Genomic DNA, 19,778 nt, shown 5'->3' with positions numbered 1-19,778 from the left:
TGTTTGACCCCCCAAGCCCTTTTATTTGATGGCTATTCCCCTACCCCTCATAGAGATCTTAGGGAGAGAAAGGGTAATGGGGAAGGACAAATCAAGTAGAAAATCTGACGTCCTAGTGGACTACAACATGAAATGGGCCCTCAGGGTTTGAGAAATTAGAAAAGACCTTCCTCTCCCTTGAACAGAACACGGCTGGGGGCTGGATGCGGTGACCCCCTTGAGGGCCATCTCTGAGAATCCCAGTCCCTCACTGCTTCAGGGAATCATGAGAAAGTGCACACCAATCCCCAGCTCCAGACCCTGGGTGTCCCCTTCCTGTCTTGGGAAGTTGGGGGCAGTGAGCTGGTGACACAGCTACCCAGTAGCACCTTGTCCTTGACACTAAGTTTATCTGGAACGGGCAGAGCCTTAGTGACAACTGGGGAGGGAGACGTGAGGGAGGGGATCTGAGCCACCAGTGTGGAGGAGGCAAGGCGGGCAGGAGTGGGAGGTTCCTGAAGCCTGAAGAGGTTAGTAGGTGAGGTCTGGGGGATGACAGGAGGATTCTCTGAGGTCAATGGGGAGAGTTATGGGATAGGATAGCTGGGGAGAATCTGGGATTAGTGTCAGGACGCAGGAGGGTTGGAGAGAGGCCTGGGCTTGGGGTCAGCTGGAGAAGCCCGGCATATCAGCAGGAGGGGTCTGGGTTTGGGTGGGAAAGGCATTAATGGGAAGTTTGGGAGTCAGTGGGAGGCAGTTGGAGTGCCATCAAGGGGTCAGCGGGCAGGGGAATGGTCAGCAGGAAGCTGCTGTTCATTGAGGGCTGACGAGTCAGAGGGCAAGGGCATTGGGCCAGGCTTGGGGACCCTGACCACAAGCTCCATGGGCTCCCGAGCCTTGTTTCGATAAGCCCGGCGGATGGTATCTACCGCCCGCTGGTGCGTCACCTGCTCCAGGCTCTCTCCATCCACGGCCACAAGCTCGAAGCCAGCCTGGGGTGGGGGTGGGAGAATCACAGACCTCCCTCCTCAGGTCAACCCCACCCCACCCCGCAACCTCTCACCTCCATCAGCTGGGACACTGCTCCCCAACTGGGCGGAGGGGATGGACAATGGGACTTCTGTGCCTGGAGCCCAATGGGGGCAGGGTGGGGCACAGACAATGGCCTTTTGTTCCTTGGGGCTAGGGGTGGAACAGGATGGGCCACCCTCAGGCCCAGGCTGGCATGAAGGCACAGATTTTTCCCTAGGTCTGCTCAACCTGCAGGTTAACCCCCTGCTCCAAGCCTCCTCCCATGACCTGGTCTACACATGTCTGGCTGGAAGATGGGCATGCACTGGTCCTGCCCTCTGCCAGAATTCAGATCTGGGCCTAAAGAGGGGGCCTGGGTGCCCTTCACCCACCTGAAGGGCCCCGCTGAGGAAGGCAGCGCCCCCGGGGAAGATCTTTTCTATCTTCACCATGGGTTGTACCTTGGACTCAATGCCCCCAGAAATGCTGATGCCTAGTGAGAGGGAGAAACACTGGGTGACAGTGCAGCCACACCACTAAAGCCTAGAGCTCCCTGGAGAACCCAGGACCCATCCCCAAATAGAGAGCCCCCCAAGCCAATCCCCAGATCCTACTACTGCTCCATCCTCAACTCACTCTAATCCTAAGCCTCCCAAATTTAGACCTTCCCAACTGTACCCTGATTCTTTCCCCAAGTCACACCCCAAAACCAAGCCCACCAACCGCACCCACACCCGAGCCCCCACCCCCCACCAGGCCCAGTCCTGCCAGGACTCACCCAAGGACTGTTTCATCTTAGACAGCGTGACAGTCCTCAGCTCCCCACTGGGGACCTTCATGGCTGTCTCCTCAGCTGTCCTGCCAGCTCCATTCTCAGAGGGCTCTTGACTGCCCCCTGCCTTGGCCACCTGCCCATCCATAGGTCGTGGCAGAGGGGGCCTGGCTTTCCGAGGCTTGTGGTAGCGCCCATTGGCTGTGCTGGGAGTGGGGATGGGTGCTGGGGATGGGGAACGCCTGCGGCTGGGGGACTTGCCTTGGCCCCGGCTGCGGCTGCGGCTGCGGCTGCGGCTCTGGGCTGGGCCCTGGCTCCGGCTCTGCCGAGGGTCCTCTAGGGTCAACGGTTCAGTCAGCAGCCAGTTAGGCCTCGGGGGCCGAGGAGCCACGGGAGGTGGCTGAGGAGGGGGTGTGCAGGCGTTTCGGCGTGGGGCGAAGGCATCTACTGGCACGTCTTGGAGACGGGGGATTCCTTTATGAGGGTGGCAGGAGGCAGAGGCACCCAGGGAGACCTGGAGGCCCCCCAGCCGCTCCCTCAGCTCCCCATCATCTTCCTCTTCTGAGAAGTCATTCACAGGAAGCAGGTAGAAGCCGCCACGACTGTCTGGGGAAGAGGGCCAAGGTCAGGCTGCCCTCTCCTCAACAGCCCAAACTGCCTGGCCAGAGCCCGGTCCTCACTGCGTGGGTGTAAGGAGACCTGGGTGTGCTCAGGCTCTGATGGCAGTGTGTCCCACAGTGAGGGACACTGCCCCAGTTCTATTGCAAAAGTATTTTAATACTTTCTATTGGAATAGTTACAGTTTTATTTTATCATGTTTGAGTAAAAATATGACTCCCACACCAAGCTGGTAATTTCTCAGAGATTATTTCATAGAATGAAATGATTTAACAAGTGAGTGGGTTTTAAAACCAATTAGTAAGTAAATAATAGTACAGATGGTTAGTGGACGTGATAAAAATGGTCCTGGGAGATGAGGGATTCCCTTCAGGGAACCACACCACACGTATCTCTGAAGTCATGAAGTCCTATGTGGGAACAGGGATGGAACGCCCATTCTCCCTCCCCGAGTCCCCCTGGGGTGTGCCCCCTCCCTGCGCTCTGGAACTCTGACTGACCAGGCACGGGGGTGATGAGGTGACGCTTGGGTAGTGTGTCTTGTCGGGTTGGTCTCAAGGCAGGAGGCCGAACTGGTTGGAGAGGAGAGCAGGTTAGAAACAAGGCTCCCTGAGGGACACAGCTGAAAGGGCCCAGGCATCTCTGCCCCTCTCCCCTGGGAGGCCCCTGCCTCCAGCCCCACCTGGGGCTCAGGAGCCTCAGTCCTGCCCCCTGGCTGCTGACCTGCCTGACTCTTGAGGGCCTCAAAAGCCTCCAGCTCCACAGGCATCACCATGCTGTCGAAGCGACCCAAGTCTGTGGGGGCCACCACACTCCTGGGGGAGGGTAAGAGATGAGGTGTGGGCAGGGCTCAGTTCCAGGGAGGCCTGGAGGGGCTTCAACCCTGGAGCGATTAGGGGAGGTATCGGGGGTCCCCTCCCTGCCCCCAAGCCCTCCCCACCTGATGTCCCTCAGCAGCAGCAGCTTGGCGGGCCTGTCCAGAATGGCCAGCAGGGGCCTCACTAGGTCCTCCACGCCGCCCTCATGCACGTACTGCAGAGAGAGGTACCACAGGTCAGATAGCAGCAGGGGCCTCCAGAGCCCGGTGAGGGGGCATGCGGGGGTCCCCATGTTTAGGAAAGGTTCTTCCCCAGGCCCGGGCTGTCCACAGGATTGTCTTACTCGGTGACTGGGTGGAACGTGCAATAATAATGACAGAGCGGTAACAGCAACACCAGTAACAGCTTTGGGCCTTTTTCTAGGCCTTTTACACATGGTCTCCCACTTTGAGAGGTGACATCAGTTATTCTTGTTTTACAGATGAGGGAACTGAGGCTCAGAGAGGACTTTGCCCCAGGCCACACAGATGAGGAAGTGTGAAGAGAGACTGAAAGTTGAGAAATCTGGCTCCTGCCTACTACTGTACCGGAAAAGGATATGCAGGGAGTGGACTCTCCTCCCCACCCCCACCTCCCAGGCTGAAGGAAGGAATTTGAGCCAAAGGCTAGGCTGTGTGCCTGGCTGTCCCAGCTTGTGTCTGCATACAGACCGACAAATTAGGCTTTGTTCAAGGCTGGAATGGGGACTTTGGGGAAGGGGTGGCCCTATAGAAAGCCTCTCCAGTCTTTAGACAGGGTAGTGGAGGCATTTCTGCCTGGCACTGCCCGGATGCCTCCAGCCACACCCCACCGTCGCAACTTGGATAGCACACTGCCCCCTAGTGCCACAAGGGACACACACAGAGCATCCCTGGCAAGCACAGGACACTGGCAAACAGCACATCCTGGTGGCCAGAGTGAGACATTCATAAATAGCTGGAAATCAAACGTGTGTGCTGCCCTAAACCACACACAAAGTTGCAGGGACTCACATACACGTACCAACACACCCCCTTTTGTCTGTAGAGAGATACACGTAATGGCAGAGAACCAGTCACATATGTGCACACCCTTCAAGTCCACAATCCTGCGTTCAGCATCCACTAAGTGCTGGGTCCTGTCCTGGGCAGTAGGGGCACAACGACAAAGAGCCACAAGCCCAGTAAACTACAAACCACTGGCGACGACCCAGAGGGAGTCTCAGAGGAGGGTGGGAAGATCAGAGTAAGCTTCACGGAAGTGGTGGCATTTACACTGACTCTTACGGATAAATGAAAGGAATATGAGAAAGTTGAGAAGAAAGGGTGGTATGGAGTAATGTGTTCATAGAAGTTTAACTGGGCTTCCCCTATGGCTCAGTGGGTAAAAAATCCACCTGCAATGCTGAAAACGCAAGACATGGGGGTTTGATCCCTGGGTTAGGAAGATCCCCTGGAGGAGGGCATGGCAACCCACTCCAGTATTCTTGTCTGGAGAATCCCCATGGACAGAGGACACACACCCATGCACACGGTACATGAAGGGGCCTCCGTATAGGCTGTGCGGGTTGTGACTACAGTGCAGGTGGTGCTCCTAGAGTTGTGCGATCGTAACCTGTATCAACCAGGTTACATGTTATACCGGGGGAAGATGAAATGGTGACCATGGGAAAGCAGAGGTTAGTGAGCTGGGGAGTCAAATCAGGGAGTGCCTTGAATGTGAGGATAAGGAACTTGTACTCTATTCTGCCAAAGACAAGAGACTGCAAGGGGGTTGGGGGAGTTTGTAAAGTGATCAGAGAGGTAGTTTATAATGCCTGGTCAGGAGGCTGTGGGGAGATGGCTCAGAGTGGGAGCTAGAAGGGAGGCTTGGGGTTCAGGACCACACATCTAAGGGAGCTTTACTAATCATTCCAGCCAGGACACTACCCCGAAGGTCTGATCTATTGGTGTGGGTGGGGCTTGGGTCAGACTCGGATGGTGGGCATTGCTCCCTAGGTGCTACGGGCTCTGGAACAGGCCTTCCTGGTCAGGGCACGGTGGGAGGAGCAGAGAGATGGGGGAACAGCATCCAAAGAAACTGACACAGAGCTCCACCTGGTGGCCAGAGCCTAGAGTCGCAGGCTTACAAAGACGGTACACTCAGCCCCACTTGGCACTCTAAGCTGAGCATGACACTCAAGTGAATTTAGCCCAGAGGCCTTTAGCTGCCCCCAACATGCATCTCCATATGTAGCTCTGATGTAAATCAAGCATTGGGAAAAGGATGCATGAATTATTGTGCCTCAGTTTCCAGGTGACATGCACACAGATACAATCATACAGTGCTGTTGTTTAGTCCCTAAGTCTCGACTCTTTGCAACCCCATGGAGTGTAGCCCGCCATGCTCCTCTGTCCTGGGGATTTCCCAGCAAGAACACTGGAGTGGGCTGCCATTTCCTTCTCTGGGGGATCTTCCTGACCCAGGGATCGAACCTGTGTCTCCTGCATTGGCAGCTGGGTTCTTCACCACTGAGCCAACAGGGAAGCCCAAATCATATAGTTAAGTCAACACAAACCCAGATAAACAAAGGTACACATCACACAGACATAACAGCCCCGCCCTGACCAAGGTGAGGGAGTGGGGGGAACCACAAACAATTTCCTGAAACTCTTCAGTTTGCCCTGGTACAGAGGATCACGCATGCACTGATGCAGATGCAGTATAGGGAACCCATGACAGGAAACCTGGGGCTTCTTGAGACAGAAGGATAGGAGAGGGACTTCCAGTTCTCCTGGAGGGGGTGACCTGTGCCTCCTACAGTCTCCCCAACATTCAGGCTACAAAGACTCCCTCAAATCTACCCTCGACCCTACTGTGGGAACCTCTGCTTCTGTCTGAAGTGGAAAGGACTGCTCACTTTGGCAGCACATATACTGAAGTGGAAAGGAACAGTGAGGAACAGTGTAGATGTTGAGGGAGGCTTGGGGTATGTTGGGAGAACAAAAGATTACTTACTTGGGTAACAGGGGAGAGGCCAGGCCTGATGGCTGACCCAGTAGTGAAAGGAGGCATGAGCTGGGGAAGGCTGAAGTTTAGAAGAGAACAGAAAACAGAGCAGGTGACTGCAGGGACTCAGGTCGCAAACTCACCTATCTGGTCTGGCTTCTTCTCTTCTCAGCTTAAATATTACCTCCTCTGGGAGGCCCTGGCAGACCACACCATCTAGTTTGTGCCTCAGGTTATTTTCTCACGTCCTTTTCCCTCATAGTACTTCACATGATTTGTCTCTATGGGTGCTTAGGTTCTAGCTACTATCTATCTTTCCTTCCTTTCTGTGAGCTCAGTGTGTGTGTCCATGTGTCTGTGTGCACTCTTGAGCAACCACATCACAGGGGTGACTTCTGCTTTCCTTACCACTGGGCTCACAGCATTAAGCCCAGATACTGGCCAGCAGATAGTGGCCTGAATGAGTGAGGGGTTGGGTGACTGAGTGACCAAGCACTGGGGCTGAGAGTGGGCTGGAGGCTCACCCGGGAGCAGTGGCGGGTGACAGCCAGCACCTCGTCATCAGTCAGCAGTCGCCGGGCCAGGTCCTGAATTAGGGGCCGACGGCTCTCCCAGGCCTGCACCTGCTCATCCACATTGGGCAGGTGGCTGGAGGGGCTCCCAGACCTGGCAGAGAGCAGAGCCCGGCCCCTCTCCCGGTCTGCAGGGCAGGAGCAAAAGGATACAGTGAAGGAGCCAGGAGCCATCAGAAGCCAAGGCAGGGGCTCCCCTCAGTGGGGTCAGACTCCAGAATAGACTGGCTAAGTGTCCCAGGTTCCCCCGGTGGAATCCCAGCCTATCCCAGATGCTCCCCACCATAGTCTCCCACAGCAATTTGTCCATCACTGGAATTCCAATTCAGGCCCTTCAGCCCCCATCCCAGACCCCTAGCCCAGTCTGCTCCTTAGTTGAGCCCTGGTCCAGAGCCCCTGGGCTCCCTGAACATGTACTGTCATACCAGTCTGTCCACATTGGAGACCTAGCAAGGCCTCCTCCGTCATCTCCCCAATAATCTGTCTTTGGAAGTCCCAGCTTAAGCTCCTAGTCCTCAAAATGCACCCCAATATCTATCTGTAACCCTATATTCCTAGAAAGCATAGTCCAATTCTTTTAGTTGCCCCTAATGTGCACCTCTCAATCTGTCTGATACTCCATGCTTGACCACGAGTTTAGCCCAAAGTCCCTTAGCACCCCCAACATGCACCCCATCTGCAGCTCTATTGTAGACCAGGCTCAGAAGTGGGAAGCAAGCATTACCGCGTCTCAGCCTCCAGGTGACAAACTTCTGCACGGGCCCCACTCCCCCTGCTAAGAAGAAGAAAGAGGCTCAGTTATAGCCCTGGTCTCCCAGCTGAAAATGGGGGTTGGGGGCTCAGAACTGGCTGGATCATGGGCTGGAATGGAGAGTTCAAGGCTGGAATGTGGTGGGACTAGGAAGCAAGAGGCCAGGCTATTGAGGCAGGTCTTGAAGACCAAGGTCAGGCTAGGAGCTTCATTCACAGACAGTGGGGAGTCAGTGAAGGCTTTGGATCAAGAGAGGGCCTAGTCTGGGCTCTGCTCATAGAAGTCCATTGGGAAGCAAATGAATGGATGGAAGAATCCCAAGGGCAAATCACCTACCTTCAGGGCACAGAGAGAAAAAGAGGAGCCTTGGAAGGAGGGAGAGGAGCAGCCAGAGAAGTGGGGAGAGAACCAGGAGAGAGAAGGGCCTTGGGGGCTGTGAGAAGAGAGATGAGTTTAGGGAGGGGATTAGGCTGCCCTGATTTGAAGGGATTGTCTCTCCCATGAGTCCCAGGGAGGGGCAGGGCCCAGCCCCTCTTTGCCTACCCAACATTCATTCTCCTTTCTAGAAACGGCACCCTGATTTCACCAGGGGACCCATCCCATCCCCCACCCCCAGCATTCTCAGTCTCTGTACTCCAGGGTGGACACATGACCCAGGATGGCCAATGAGAGCACCCCCCCTCTCTCTCTCAGGTCACAAGCGATGTGTCGGGCATGTGATCCCAGCTGGGCCAACCAGAGCCTGGGACATCATCTGGAACTATTTAAGGAGAGGCTCTTTCTCCTGGGTTGCTAAGCAACAGTGGCCTTCTTACCTTTAAGTGGCAAAGCCAGCAAGATGATGAAGACACACCACGGGAAAGAGGAAGCAAAAGATGAAGAGTACAGATGGCTGAGGAGACTGTTTAAACCTTTAGACCCAGTTTGCATCCATAGCTGAGCCAAGAAGTGCTTTTTAAAGCTAGCTTGAATTAAGTTTTTCTCACAGATAATCCCAAGAGTCTCAACTCATCCACTTTTGGTCCAGCCTTTGAATCTCACCAGAGAGATGAGATGCCCTCTGGAAGGGTCCTCAGGAAGCCTTTGACATGAGTGAAACCTGTCTAGGCCTTCCTGCCTGGGCCTTGGTCTAGAAATGGCCTTGCTCTAGGTGGTTCTAGAACTGGCTAGAGCCTGTGGAGCTCTGGCCAGGGGAGGTGAAGCCAAATGCTCTAAGAAAGAAGTGTCCTGCCTCCCAAGAGCACCAAGAGCATGGGAATCTGACCCAAGGTTTTCTTGTCTGTGCTGTGACTCCTCTCAGTTTTCCCTTCTGTAAAATGGGAATATGAGGCAGTACAACAAGGACCACTACATATTCTGAGCACCTACTGTATGTCAGACCATGGACTAAGTGATTAACATACACTGATTCACTGATTCATCATTATTCCCAAAGAAATAGTATTGTGTGTGTGTGTGCTAAGTCGCTTCAGTTGTGTTGGACTCTTTGCAACCCTATGGACCGTAGACCACCAGGTTCCTCTGTCAATGGGATTTCCCAGGCAAGAATACTGGAGTGGGTTGCCATTTTCTTTTCCGGGGGATCTTCCCAACCCAGGGATCGAACCCATGTCTCCTGCATTGGCAGGCAGGTTCTTTACCACTAGCACCAACAGGTATTATTACTCCTGTTTTACTCATGTGGTTCGCAGGGGAAGGTGGTGGCTCACAGCTGGGATGAGGCAGTGTGGGATTTAAACTCAGAGCTGCAGAATATCAAGTCGACTTTTCCTCTGTCCTCCCATCTGACCCGCCCAGTACCTACCTTTCTCCAGGTCCAGGCGAGGGCGGGGCTTGGCTGGGCTCCTGCTGTCCATTGTCCAGGCCTCTCTGTGCCCATCCCCTGCCAGCCGCCCCTGCCGCCCTCCCTTGAAGAAGAGGTTCATCAGAGTCTTGGAGCGCTGCAGGGCCCCCTTCTCCCCAGGGGACCCTGACTTCTCCTTCCTCCGCTGCTTCTTCTCCTCTGCAGACATGAGGGAGGGGTGGGCAGAAAGGAAGGACTAGGGGCAGGGGTGTGGGGAGGGGCAGAGAGAAGGGAGAGTTGGGGGCAGACAGGGTCTGCAGCCATGTGGGGAGGTGGGGATGAAGATGGGGGTGGGGTTCCTCTTCCAACTTCTCACCCCTTCCCCACCCACAGCTCCAACTATGTGAGGATTGTGTGTGTGTGTGTGTGTGTGTGTGTGTGTGTGTGTGTGTGTGCTCATGGACAGGTCTGGGAGCCCAAGGATGGAGGGTCTAGGTTAGGGCTGGTTTGGGGCCCAGGACTAGTTTAAAATGGAACCCAAAGCAGGATCTGAGTGTGTTCTGGAGCTCTGGTTAGGGCAAAGCCTGGTGTGAAGGAAAGTTTGGGGCCCAGGACAGGGTGCAAGACAGATTTTGGACCCAGAGCTTTTGGGGGGGAGCGACAGCCACCTGTCCCTCACGTACCCCACAAGGTCAGGTGGCTCTGGGAGCGGGTGATGGGGGGCCGGGGTCGGCTGAGGGCCAGCAACAGAGCAGTCTTGGGGGACTCAGAGAGTGCAGAGTCAAGGTGCCGGGTGGGTGGCGGGCCGTCTGAACGGATGGCGGTGTCCCTCAGGATGACCGTGGGCCGCACGCTGCACCAGGTCTCCACGAGGCTCCCCACGTCAGGCTCCGTCTGCATGGCTGTGTCCGCCCGCCCCCAGCCCGGGCCCCAGCTGCCAGGCTCCTCAGGCCCCAGGCAGACATCCATGCGGTCCGAGGGCAGGGAGCCCTCAGCCGAGCTGTAGGGGGCACTGGAGGTGAAGGAGGAGACGCTGGAGCTGCTCTCCGAGGTGGGGGACAGCTGCTGCAGCACCCCGTTGCTCACTGCGGGCGGTGGGGAGGGCAGGGGCATCTCAGAAGTCTGGCCGGGTGGCTCTGGGGCCCTGCCGGGGCTGCAGACCACTCATGGGCTTGGAGGGGGAGTGCTGGGCAGCAGCAAGGTTGTGAGCACAGGGTCTCGGGAACCAGCCACTACTCAGCAGTCCTGCTAACTGATTGTGGGACCTTAGGCAAGGCACTTCTCCAACCACCCCTGGACTTGCCCCTGGGAGAGCCTGGATCAGAACCTGCAACTTCTTAGAGGGGAGCCCAGAGACAGCAGTCCTGAGGAGATTTTGGTGCCCCTCGCATTCATTCTTCAGAGATCCCAGTCCCACTTAAGGGCCCTTCCCCTCCAGCCTCGGAAGCTGGTCACTTACGCCGGTCCAGCCAACAGTACTCAGAGACCATCTCCTTGTAGGCGGGGTACCGGCCGGTCTCCTGGGGAGGGTATGGTGGGGATAGGAGGGCAGAGGGGCGTGAGTGAGCACAGAGTGGGAAGGGAGGGTAGGAATACAGGAGCAATGGGATAGGAGTCAACTTTTCAACCCAATTACTCTGCTCTGAGCTCATCATACTCCAGCCACACCAGCCGCTTCATTTCTGAATGTGCCAAGTTCCTCTACGCTTCAGGGCCTTTGCACGGGCTGTGTCTTCTGCCTGAATTCTCTTCCTTCAGTTCATCTTATGGCCAGCTCTTCAGGCGTCTCCTCCTTAGATCCCCCTGGCTAAAAGGGCCTTCCCAGATTACCCCGTCCCACCTCTCCATCAATTTCCTTACAACAGCCGTCACAATCCACATGCATCTAGTCTGTTTGTTTCCCTCCAGCAGCAGAGACCTTGTCTATCTTTTTCAGTGTTGTCACCCAGTACCTGGTATAATGGCTGTCATATAGTAGGTACTCAAAAGAGTTGAATGAACGAATGAGGGCAGAGTGGGAGAAGAGGAATGTTTGGGATAATTTGAGAGGAAGGAAAGGGACAAACGGAATGCGTGAGAGGTGGGAAATAGAGGTGGTGGGAGGATAGCAGAGGAGGTACTGAATGGTGAGAGGGATGAAGGCTCGGAAAGGAGAGGACCAGGGCAGGGGCCAGGGCTGGGGGCTGGAGAGAGGGAGACATCACCTCCTATGGAAGCCAGGGTGAGAAGGACTTGATCCTTAGGCAAGTGTGAGACCCACATGAATAATGAATTCAGGTACCTCCCCTGAAATCCAATCTCTGTCCTGCCCTGTGCCCTAGGACACCCACCATCCAGGTCCTGGTCCTACCACTTGCCCTTCTGGGCAGGACATTTTTTCCTTACCCTCCAAGACCTTCACCACTCATACAAAGGGGCACTGACCACTGCATCTGGGGAGGGGGGTGGCGGGCAGGGCTGAAACCAGGTCCTGCTCCTGATCAGCTGAGTAACTGACTGTGATTCCTGAGTTACTTTGCCTTTCTGAGCCTCAGTTCCTTCTTCTGTGAAGAGAGATGAGGACAATGCCTGCCCTGACTCTCAGGAGGCTGTGGAAAGTCATAAGTCACAAAGCAATGGGCAGCATTAAGTGCTAGACTGGTCTGGGAAGTCCTTCCTAGAGTCTGGCCTCTCCCTGACTCCCACAGTCCTGCCCACCTTCACGGTCAGCATGATGTGCGTTTGACCCTTCAGCACCTCCACGGCCTGGCTGTGGCTGATGTCGTCGAACCTGACTCCATTGGCCGCCAGGACCTGGTCTCCCACCTTGATGCCGTTCTCCTCGGCCAGTCCACCGTGGTCCACTCTGGGGTCAGGAAAGGGGTGATCTGATGCCTTCCCTCATCCACCCATTCCAGACTCTTCACTTGAACACAGGGATGACCTGGTTAAACTCCTTGACCCTCCTCCTGGTGAGCCCCGGCCCCCTCCAGATCCTATCGCTAACCTAGGTTGCTGGGACATGCCTTTGGCCAGGACCCACTTGCTGATGCATCCCCAGGTCCCAGCCCGACTCCGTTTCATCCCCTGCCTCAGTCTCACTTGGACACATAGATGCCCAGGCCAAATTCCTTGCCCCCGCGGATGTTGAAGCCCAGGCAGAAGTCATCGGAGGTTGTGTAGAGGTGGACAATGCGCCGTGCGCCGTCCTCTGAGCTGCTTTCGGAGGGTGTTGAGCTGCACTTTTCTACCACCAGTCGCCGATTGACTACATCCACCCTGGACAATCACATGGGGCCCTCAGCCTGGATCCCCATCCACCACCACCCACCCCTCTCCTCCCAGAAGCCAAGACAATTGCACGGGAAAGGAGAAGTTGCTTTGGGGGGCCTGAGATCTTCACCAGGACATAGATTTCATCAAGTTAGGGAAACCACGGAAATCTTACTTTATTGAGCAGCTCTAACTGCCAAGCTGCATTTTACATCCTACCCAGGCCCAGGAGGGAGAGATACTATATTGTCAGGCCTGCAGCAGCAGCAGCTTGGGCTTCCCAGGTGGCACTTGTGGTAAAGAACATGCCTGTCAATGCAGGAGACATAAGAGATGCAGGTTCGATCCCTGGGTTGGGAAGATCCCCTGAAGGAGGGCATGGCAACCCACTCCAGTATTCTTGCCTGGAGAATCCCATGGACAGAGAAGCCTGGCAAGCTGTGGTCCATGGGGTGGCAAAGAGTCAGACACGACTGAAGTGACTTAGCAGGCACACACGAAACTGCCAGGCTCCATTTTAAATCCTCCCTGGGCCTGGGAGAGAGATACTACCCTGTCTCCAGGTCTGCAGCAGCAACAGCATAGAGGGGAAGGGTCACTGGGGCCTGAGACAGCAGTGTTGGGAGGAGGGCTGGGGGAAAGACACAGCCTTTTCTTATTTCAAGGTCAGGCCATTAGATCCCTGTGTTTCCAGTACCAGGGGATGGGAAGAGCAGAAGCCCTGGGCTCTGGGTCTCTCCCACCATGGCTCTGGGTGGTGGTGCTGGGCTGGGGGTAGAGGCCAGGCCTGCTCACCATGTAGTCTTCTCCTTGGAGAACTTGATGCCCGGCACACGACCCATGCGTCTCACCATCATATGTAGGCGGCTGCTTCCCGTCAGCACCTTCACAGCGCTGCCCATTGTGGTGCTCTCCAGGCTCAGCCCGTTCACCTCGGTAATCTTGTCCCCCACGCACAAGCCAGCCCGCTCTGTATGAGGGGAGAGGGTGGTGGGCAGGGGCCCCTGGGGAGAAGTCCCCCAGGTTGAGGCTGAGTCTCTCCCATCCCTGAAGCTCCCTGGGATACAGCTTCTTCAGTGAGATTGGGATCCCCAGGTAGGGTCTGAGTATCAACCCATCGGACCAAGGATCTATTCATTAGCCCCTTTCATCTCCCCACTGGATCAGCCCCTCCAAAATTGAGGGTCCTCTCCTCTCATCCCTGCCAACAGCATCTCCACATACCACCGAAGTGGGGGGTCGCATCCTAAGCCAGGATTTCACCCCTGGGGTCCCACTCACCTGCACTGCTCCCCTCCTCCACTTTGCTGACGAAGATGCCCAGGCCGTGCTCAGAGCCGCCCCGCACACTGAACCCCAGCCTCCCAGCTGAACTCTTCTCCACTCGAACTGCATGGATGATGTCACTTTCATCGCTGTTGGCTGATGGGGGTGGGGACACAGGCATGACTCCCCTGCTCATTCTGGGCACAGAGGGTCCCTGAGTCCCCTAACTTGGGGCCTGCAAAGGCTGGGTTGCTGGGCACAGCCACCCAGGACCCAAAATGTGGGCATAGGCAGCTAATTTCTGAGTCCTCTCTGGGTGATTTTGAGATCATGGCAGGAAGGGTATGGGAGCCGGCAGGACAGGACTCCATGCTAGAATACACTGTTTTCCTTCCCTTATATTGTAGGGGTGTGTGTGTGTGTGTGTGTGTGTGTGTGTGTGTGTGTGTAATCCTTACTAAACTTCCCATACCCACTGGGACAGGCCAAATTCTAAAAAACCCTGCCACTCAGAGTCAGATGGATGAAAAAGATTCCATTCTATGAGGCACAGTCGAGGGAATCCGGGCTCTCTGGCTTACAGCAGAGACAAGCCTATCTTCAAATAGTTGAAGAACTATTCTATAAAAGGCACTAGATATTTTTGTCTGTGTAACCCCTAGGGCAGAACCAAGCCCACACAGTGGAGTTATATGGGGATTTAATAAGGGAAAACTTTCTCTAAAACCTTTAGCTGGCAGACAATGGAATGAATTTTCCATGAAAGATAGTGAATTCCTCATTATTTGGAGGCATACAAGCTGATAGTAAATCCCTGTCTGGGATGTTGTGGAAGGATCCCTGAGGCTCTTTTTACCTTGTAGACTCTGTGATTCTGGAGGTGAGGATTCTAGGAGCTATTTGACTACACGAGGAGAGAAACCCAAAACACCATCATGCCTTACTATGCGCCTAGAGCACAGAAGTGGTTCCCTCCATCAGTGACAGGGAAAGTCAGGAGGGGAACTTTAGGGACCAGGACTATCAGGGAAGGCTTCTTGGAAGGTGGGATTTGGGTGGGTGGAAGGAAAGGGGAAGGCACTGATGAAGGGATGGAGTGAGCAAAGGCGCAGAGGCGGTCTTCTGGTTAGAGAAGAGTGAGAGGACTGGAGGGTAACTTGGGTCCCAGGTGGGAAGGTGAGAGTTCTTGGGTGAGGCTTACTCAGAGGTGTTTGAGAGGGGAAATCTCTCTCTCTCTCTCTTTCACACACACACACACACACACACCCACTTGATCTAAGAGAAATCAAGTTCCAGTGCATGAGCAGAGTGGCTCTGGAAGAAACCCCCAAGGGCAGCCTGTAGGCAGGGACAGTGCAGGACAGAGGCATGAGAGGCACTGGGGCTTCCTAGCTGATTCTATCTGCACAGGTCCCAGGACGTTCTCAGCCCAGACAAGGAGACTTTTGCTCTCCTGCCCTCCAATGCTCTTTCTCCTCATTCCCTCCCAGAGAGCCAGCTCCCTGGGCCAGGGGGGATGTCAAAATCTGGGTTTTGAGTCTAGGAGCTTGGAGCCCCTGAGGAAGGAAGCTTCTCTACCTCCAGTGCCCTAGCGCTGCCAACAGGCATCTCTCCAGATACCCAGCAGCCTCACTATCTCCTCACTTTCACCTCTGTGTCCTTTAATCCATTCTATACACAGTCATGCCTTTGCCCTGATTAAAAACCTCAATGCATGTCCCTGCTTCTAGAAGGAGTTCCACATTCCTTCCATGCCCAGTAAGGCCCTCCCTGGTTTCCCTCTGCCCACCTCTCTACACTTACCCCTGGCTACCCTCCCTGGCCTCATGACCTTGGGCCACACTGACCTTCTCCCTGTTCCTCTCACCAGCCAGTCCTTTCAGTGTTCCCTCTGCCTGGGGTGCTCTTGCCCAGACCTTCGTAAAGCCACCTCCTATTTCCTCTTCCTCCTGGCTCAGGTGCCACTTTCTCAGAGAAGACTTCCTGGGCGATCCTGCTGAAGAAAGGCCCCTCCCCCTCCTCCCAGGAAGTCTCAAAATTGATCTCAAAGCGAGCTCTCCAGATCAGCATCAGCAGCCCTTGGAAAGTTATTACACATGTGAATTTGGAGTTTTACCGCAGACTCACTGAATCAGATGCTCTGAGTGCGGGATCCAGTAATCTTTTCACAAGCCCCCAGGCAATTCTGATGTATTCTGAAGTTTGATAACCACTACTCTATCCTATCATCCAAATTAATACCTTTAAGATTATTACCATACTTTCTCATTATTTGCTCATTTGTAATATTATTTATTCTCACTCTCCTTTCACTGGACTATAAGCTCAATCATCGTAAAGTGAAAAAGTGAAGTCGCTCAGTCATGTCTAACTCTTTGTGAACCCAAGGACTATAGCCTATCAGGCTCCTCTATCCATGGAATTTTCCAGGCAAGAGTACTGGAGTGGGTTGCCATTTCCTTCTCCAGGGGATCTTCCTGACCCAGGGATCAAACCTGGGTCTCCCTCATTGCAGGCAGACACTTTGCCATCTGAGCCACCAGGGAAGCCCTCAATCATGGTGAAATGAAGTGAAGTGAATTCGCCCAGTTGTGTCCTACTCTTTGCAACCTCATGGACTGTAGCCTACGATGCTCCTCCGTTGATGGGATTTTCCAGGCAAGACTACTGGAGTGGGTTGCCATTTCCTTCTCCAGAGGATCTTCCTGACCCAGGGATTGAACCCGGGTCTCCCGCATTGTAGGCAGACACTTTACCATCTGAGCCACAAGGGAAGTCAATCATGGTAGGGACTTAGTAATCCTTTCCACCAAGGTATTCCCCAGTATGTTGCACAGTGGTTGATATTTGCTAAGTCTTTTAAAAAAATTATTTTGGCCACACTGCACAGTATGTGGGATCTTATTTCCTCAACTAGGGGTCAAACCCATGCCCTCTGCAGTGGCAACATGGAGTCTTAACCACTGGATCTCCAGGGAAGTCCCTGCTAAGCCTTTTTTTTGATGAATGAAATAATAAGCAGAATAATGAATAAATGAATGAGCTGGGAGAGTGAGAAGAGGGGCTGGTTGGGATTAAAGATAATGCCATTTCTCTGGGACCCAACGAGTTTGAGGAGCTGGTGGGAACTCTCGAGGACAATGTGGGTAGCAGTGTTCCCCTTTCTACTGTGTCTTCCTCATCAGTTATGTTAGGTCTCTGGAAGGGTCTAAATAATAACATATAAAATAACATGGGGGAGGGGCTCCAGCCTGTGGTGAGTTGGGAGATGTTAGTGCTCAGGTAGAGGGGACGATTCTGAGCTCACAGGCTCCCAACCCAGACAGACCAACTGGTTGACTGATGCCCCAGTCCTTCCATCATCGCTAAGGGAGGCTGCTCTCTTGACTGCACTGGGGCATGGGGTGAGGGAGAGAACACTCATAGAACTGCTGGAAGAGGCTCTTCAGAGGGACAGTGTGCACAGGCCTTGCATCATCGTCGAGCATGGAGTGTGCGGGGGACGGGGAGGTATAGGTGTAATTCTAATACAACGGGATTTGCAGAGACTGTACTGCAGTGCCTCCCTTCTGCTCCTCCGTGTCTCCTAGTTCATCTGAGGACTCCAGCTCCATGTCCAGAATGATATACTGCCTTGCTGCTCACCTGAAAGTGAGGCCAGTATGGTGGATGAGCATGCTGAGCCACTGGTGTGGGAAAGCCTGCTCTCTGAGCAGAATATTCCACCCCTGCCCCTATGGCAGGGGGTAGAGGGGGCCCAGTGGGGTCAGAGGGAAGAGCAGGGTCTGAAAAGTCCAGTCTGAGAGCCAGCCAGGGGAGCTCTGCTGACTGAGAGAGGAGGAGAGCTGGAGATACTTATCTGGTTCTGCTCAGGGAAAGCCCAGGCCCACGGAGGCCCCCTCCCCTGCTGGTAGGCAAGGTCCTGCCTGGTTCACTGGCTTTTTGTCACCTCACATCTGTCACTGCACCAGGCTGTCTCCTAAGTGCCCACCTGCCATATTCCACACTTACCATTTCAACCTCGCCTGTGATATCTCTACCTCACTACCAGCTGCTACCATGGCTCTGTCTCCAAGCCCTGCTACACTGGAAATTTCTGGAAGGTGAAAATTGAGACTTAGTTCTCTGTAGGTTCCCCTCAGGACCTAGTGAGAGCTGGTATAAGATAGGTGTGCCATGAAACAGCACTAAGCAACTGCCTAAGATTAGGTGTCCCCCTCCCTCAGGGCCCAGATCTGGGACTCTGTGCTAACCCTTGACCCCTCCCCATTCTTTGGAGCATCTTCCAGTCTACCTCTGTCTCCATCCTCTGCACCTGAAGCCTTTAATTCTGCCTGTCCCTCTGGACACTGACTCCCATAGCCAGCCCAGAGCTGGGCACACAGAGGGCAGGCTGATGAAGAATGTCCTTCTCCATGCTTCCCCAAAAGTCATGCTCAAATGAGCCTGGAGAAAGGAAGAGTCCACAGGAGGGAGGGGGCCAATTTAATACTTGGCCTTGCTTACTTGGGGGTTAGCATACCACACACCCCTTCTTCGCCTCCATGCCCAGACCTCCCAGCTCTGACTTCTCCATAATCTTGCAACACAAAAAGCTGGTCTGAAGATGAGAAAAGGATAGACAAGGAACAGTCTATGGGTTACCAGAGGCCCTCTCTCTCCCTGCATCCCTAGGACTCCCCCACCCACACTGGCTCTTCAACTACTTAAGCCTGCTGTCCCCTACCCACTCTGGTAGTTCCTGGCCCTGCCCCCACCTTCGATAGGGGAGTTGATGAGGATGACTCGGCCCATGGGCGATGAGGCTCGGATTCCGCGGGGGGGCCCATTCAGCAGCCGTTGCTTTCTCAGCAGGTATCGCGTTGCGGAGCCCGACTCGCTGCCTAGGTGGCCTCGGGAGGAGAGGGAGCTCAGAGAGCTGGAGCTCAGGTCTCCAAGACCCAGCGGGTCGAAGCCCACTGCAAATCCATGTGCCATGCTGGCTAGATTGGGGTGGCGCCCTGCAGGTCCGAAATGAACCTGCTGACCCTCGAGAGGAGGGCCCCCCACGCCTGGGGCTCCATGAGCCTTCTGTGCCAACCGGGGTCTCAAGGACTGGGAGCCCCAAACCTCTGCCGCTTCTCAGGAGTGTGTGCTCCAGGCCTGCACAAGGAGATCAGGGATTGGGGAAGGGGTGTAAATGCTGCCCCCCAGGACCCCCACCCCCTCCCCCCGGCTTGAGCATCCTGTTCAACCCTTAGGCCCCTCACCTCTCCCAGCTAGAGAACTGCCCATTTCAGGCACCATTGTGGACTTTGGAGCCATTTATACGACAAGCTGGGTGAGAACCTCTCTTTTACCCCTTGTTCCTGCTCTCAGCTGAGTCATCTATTCAGGTAGGTCTCCAGTCCTCAGTAGAGGTTGAGAGAGTGGAGGTGGGATTATTGCCAGTCCTTGGGCTGCAAGCACTGAGAGAGATTTGGGCCAGGACAGTTCACCGCACCACCTCTCCTGTATATGTGGGCTGGGGCCTCCAGGGACTTCAGAACCTGGGACAGCTGCAGCCAAGGGCCCCAGAGATCTCCAAGCCCCAGGCTGCAGTCTCCTCTGTCCCCCCTTCCCTTGGGTCTAAAGAGGTGCATGAACCTCTCCCAGCCTTGGGGACAGGACCTGCTGCTGAGAATCCCACAATATCCCACGCAAAACCTCGGGCCAAATCCCGCATAGCAGTTCCAGAACCCAGAATGCAGCAGCCCACCCCGGGCTCCAACCTTCCCGTCCCCCCTCACCTGCTCGCGCTTGCGGCAGTCGCCGGCCTCGCCCGCCTGGTTGCGAGAGAAGAGCGCCTCGGCCTGGGAATCCCCGCCCACGCCCCGCGGGGGAGTCTGCAGGAACAGGGCTGGCCAGCTCAGCCTCGGGCTCCCATTGGCTGGGAAGGCCGCCAGTCACTCCCTCCCGCCACCTCTCCTGG

General features: G+C 55.0%; 1 protein-coding gene across 7 annotated transcripts; it reads right to left on the bottom strand.

Annotated features, from left to right (window-relative positions):
• Nucleotides 1-8: 8 nt before the first annotated feature.
• On the bottom strand, nucleotides 9-19,674 carry PDZD7 (PDZ domain containing 7). 7 transcript variants are annotated; one of them, XM_043475687.1, is made up of 17 exons: nucleotides 19,597-19,674; nucleotides 18,586-18,970; nucleotides 13,844-13,984; nucleotides 13,358-13,532; nucleotides 12,392-12,568; nucleotides 12,008-12,155; nucleotides 10,770-10,830; nucleotides 9,994-10,395; nucleotides 9,332-9,529; nucleotides 7,501-7,551; nucleotides 6,729-6,904; nucleotides 3,321-3,412; nucleotides 3,104-3,195; nucleotides 2,881-2,952; nucleotides 1,769-2,368; nucleotides 1,383-1,483; nucleotides 9-971 (listed from the first exon to the last, which is right to left on the bottom strand). In XM_043475687.1, the coding sequence occupies exons 2-17, from the start codon at nucleotides 18,803-18,805 to the stop codon at nucleotides 756-758; spliced, it is 2,922 nt and encodes a 973-aa protein (XP_043331622.1). In that variant the 5' UTR covers nucleotides 18,806-18,970; nucleotides 19,597-19,674; the 3' UTR covers nucleotides 9-755. The 7 variants fall into 7 exon arrangements, 4 of the variants coding, with proteins under 4 accessions (XP_043331622.1, XP_043331623.1, XP_043331624.1 ...); XM_043475688.1 differs by having other exon boundaries at nucleotides 7,501-7,548; XM_043475689.1 differs by lacking the exon at nucleotides 13,844-13,984.
• Nucleotides 19,675-19,778: the final 104 nt, after the last annotated feature.

This window comes from Cervus canadensis, chromosome 8 (genome assembly GCF_019320065.1).
Source record: "Cervus canadensis isolate Bull #8, Minnesota chromosome 8, ASM1932006v1, whole genome shotgun sequence".
Lineage (NCBI taxonomy): Eukaryota > Metazoa > Chordata > Mammalia > Artiodactyla > Cervidae > Cervus > Cervus canadensis.
This window is presented reverse-complemented; position numbering and strand designations above follow the sequence as displayed.

Excerpts from the sequence above, each read along its gene's own strand:
- PDZD7 (XM_043475687.1), bottom strand. The coding sequence starts at position 18,805 with ATGGCACATGGATTTGCAGTGGGCTTCGACCCGCTGGGTCTTGGAGAC. Across the intron at positions 13,985-18,585 it reads CATCAACTCCCCTATCGAAG|CCAACAGCGATGAAAGTGAC; the intron begins GTGGGGGCAGGG and ends CACCCCCATCAG. Across the intron at positions 10,831-12,007 it reads ACATCATGCTGACCGTGAAG|GAGACCGGCCGGTACCCCGC; the intron begins GTGGGCAGGACT and ends TACCCTCCCCAG.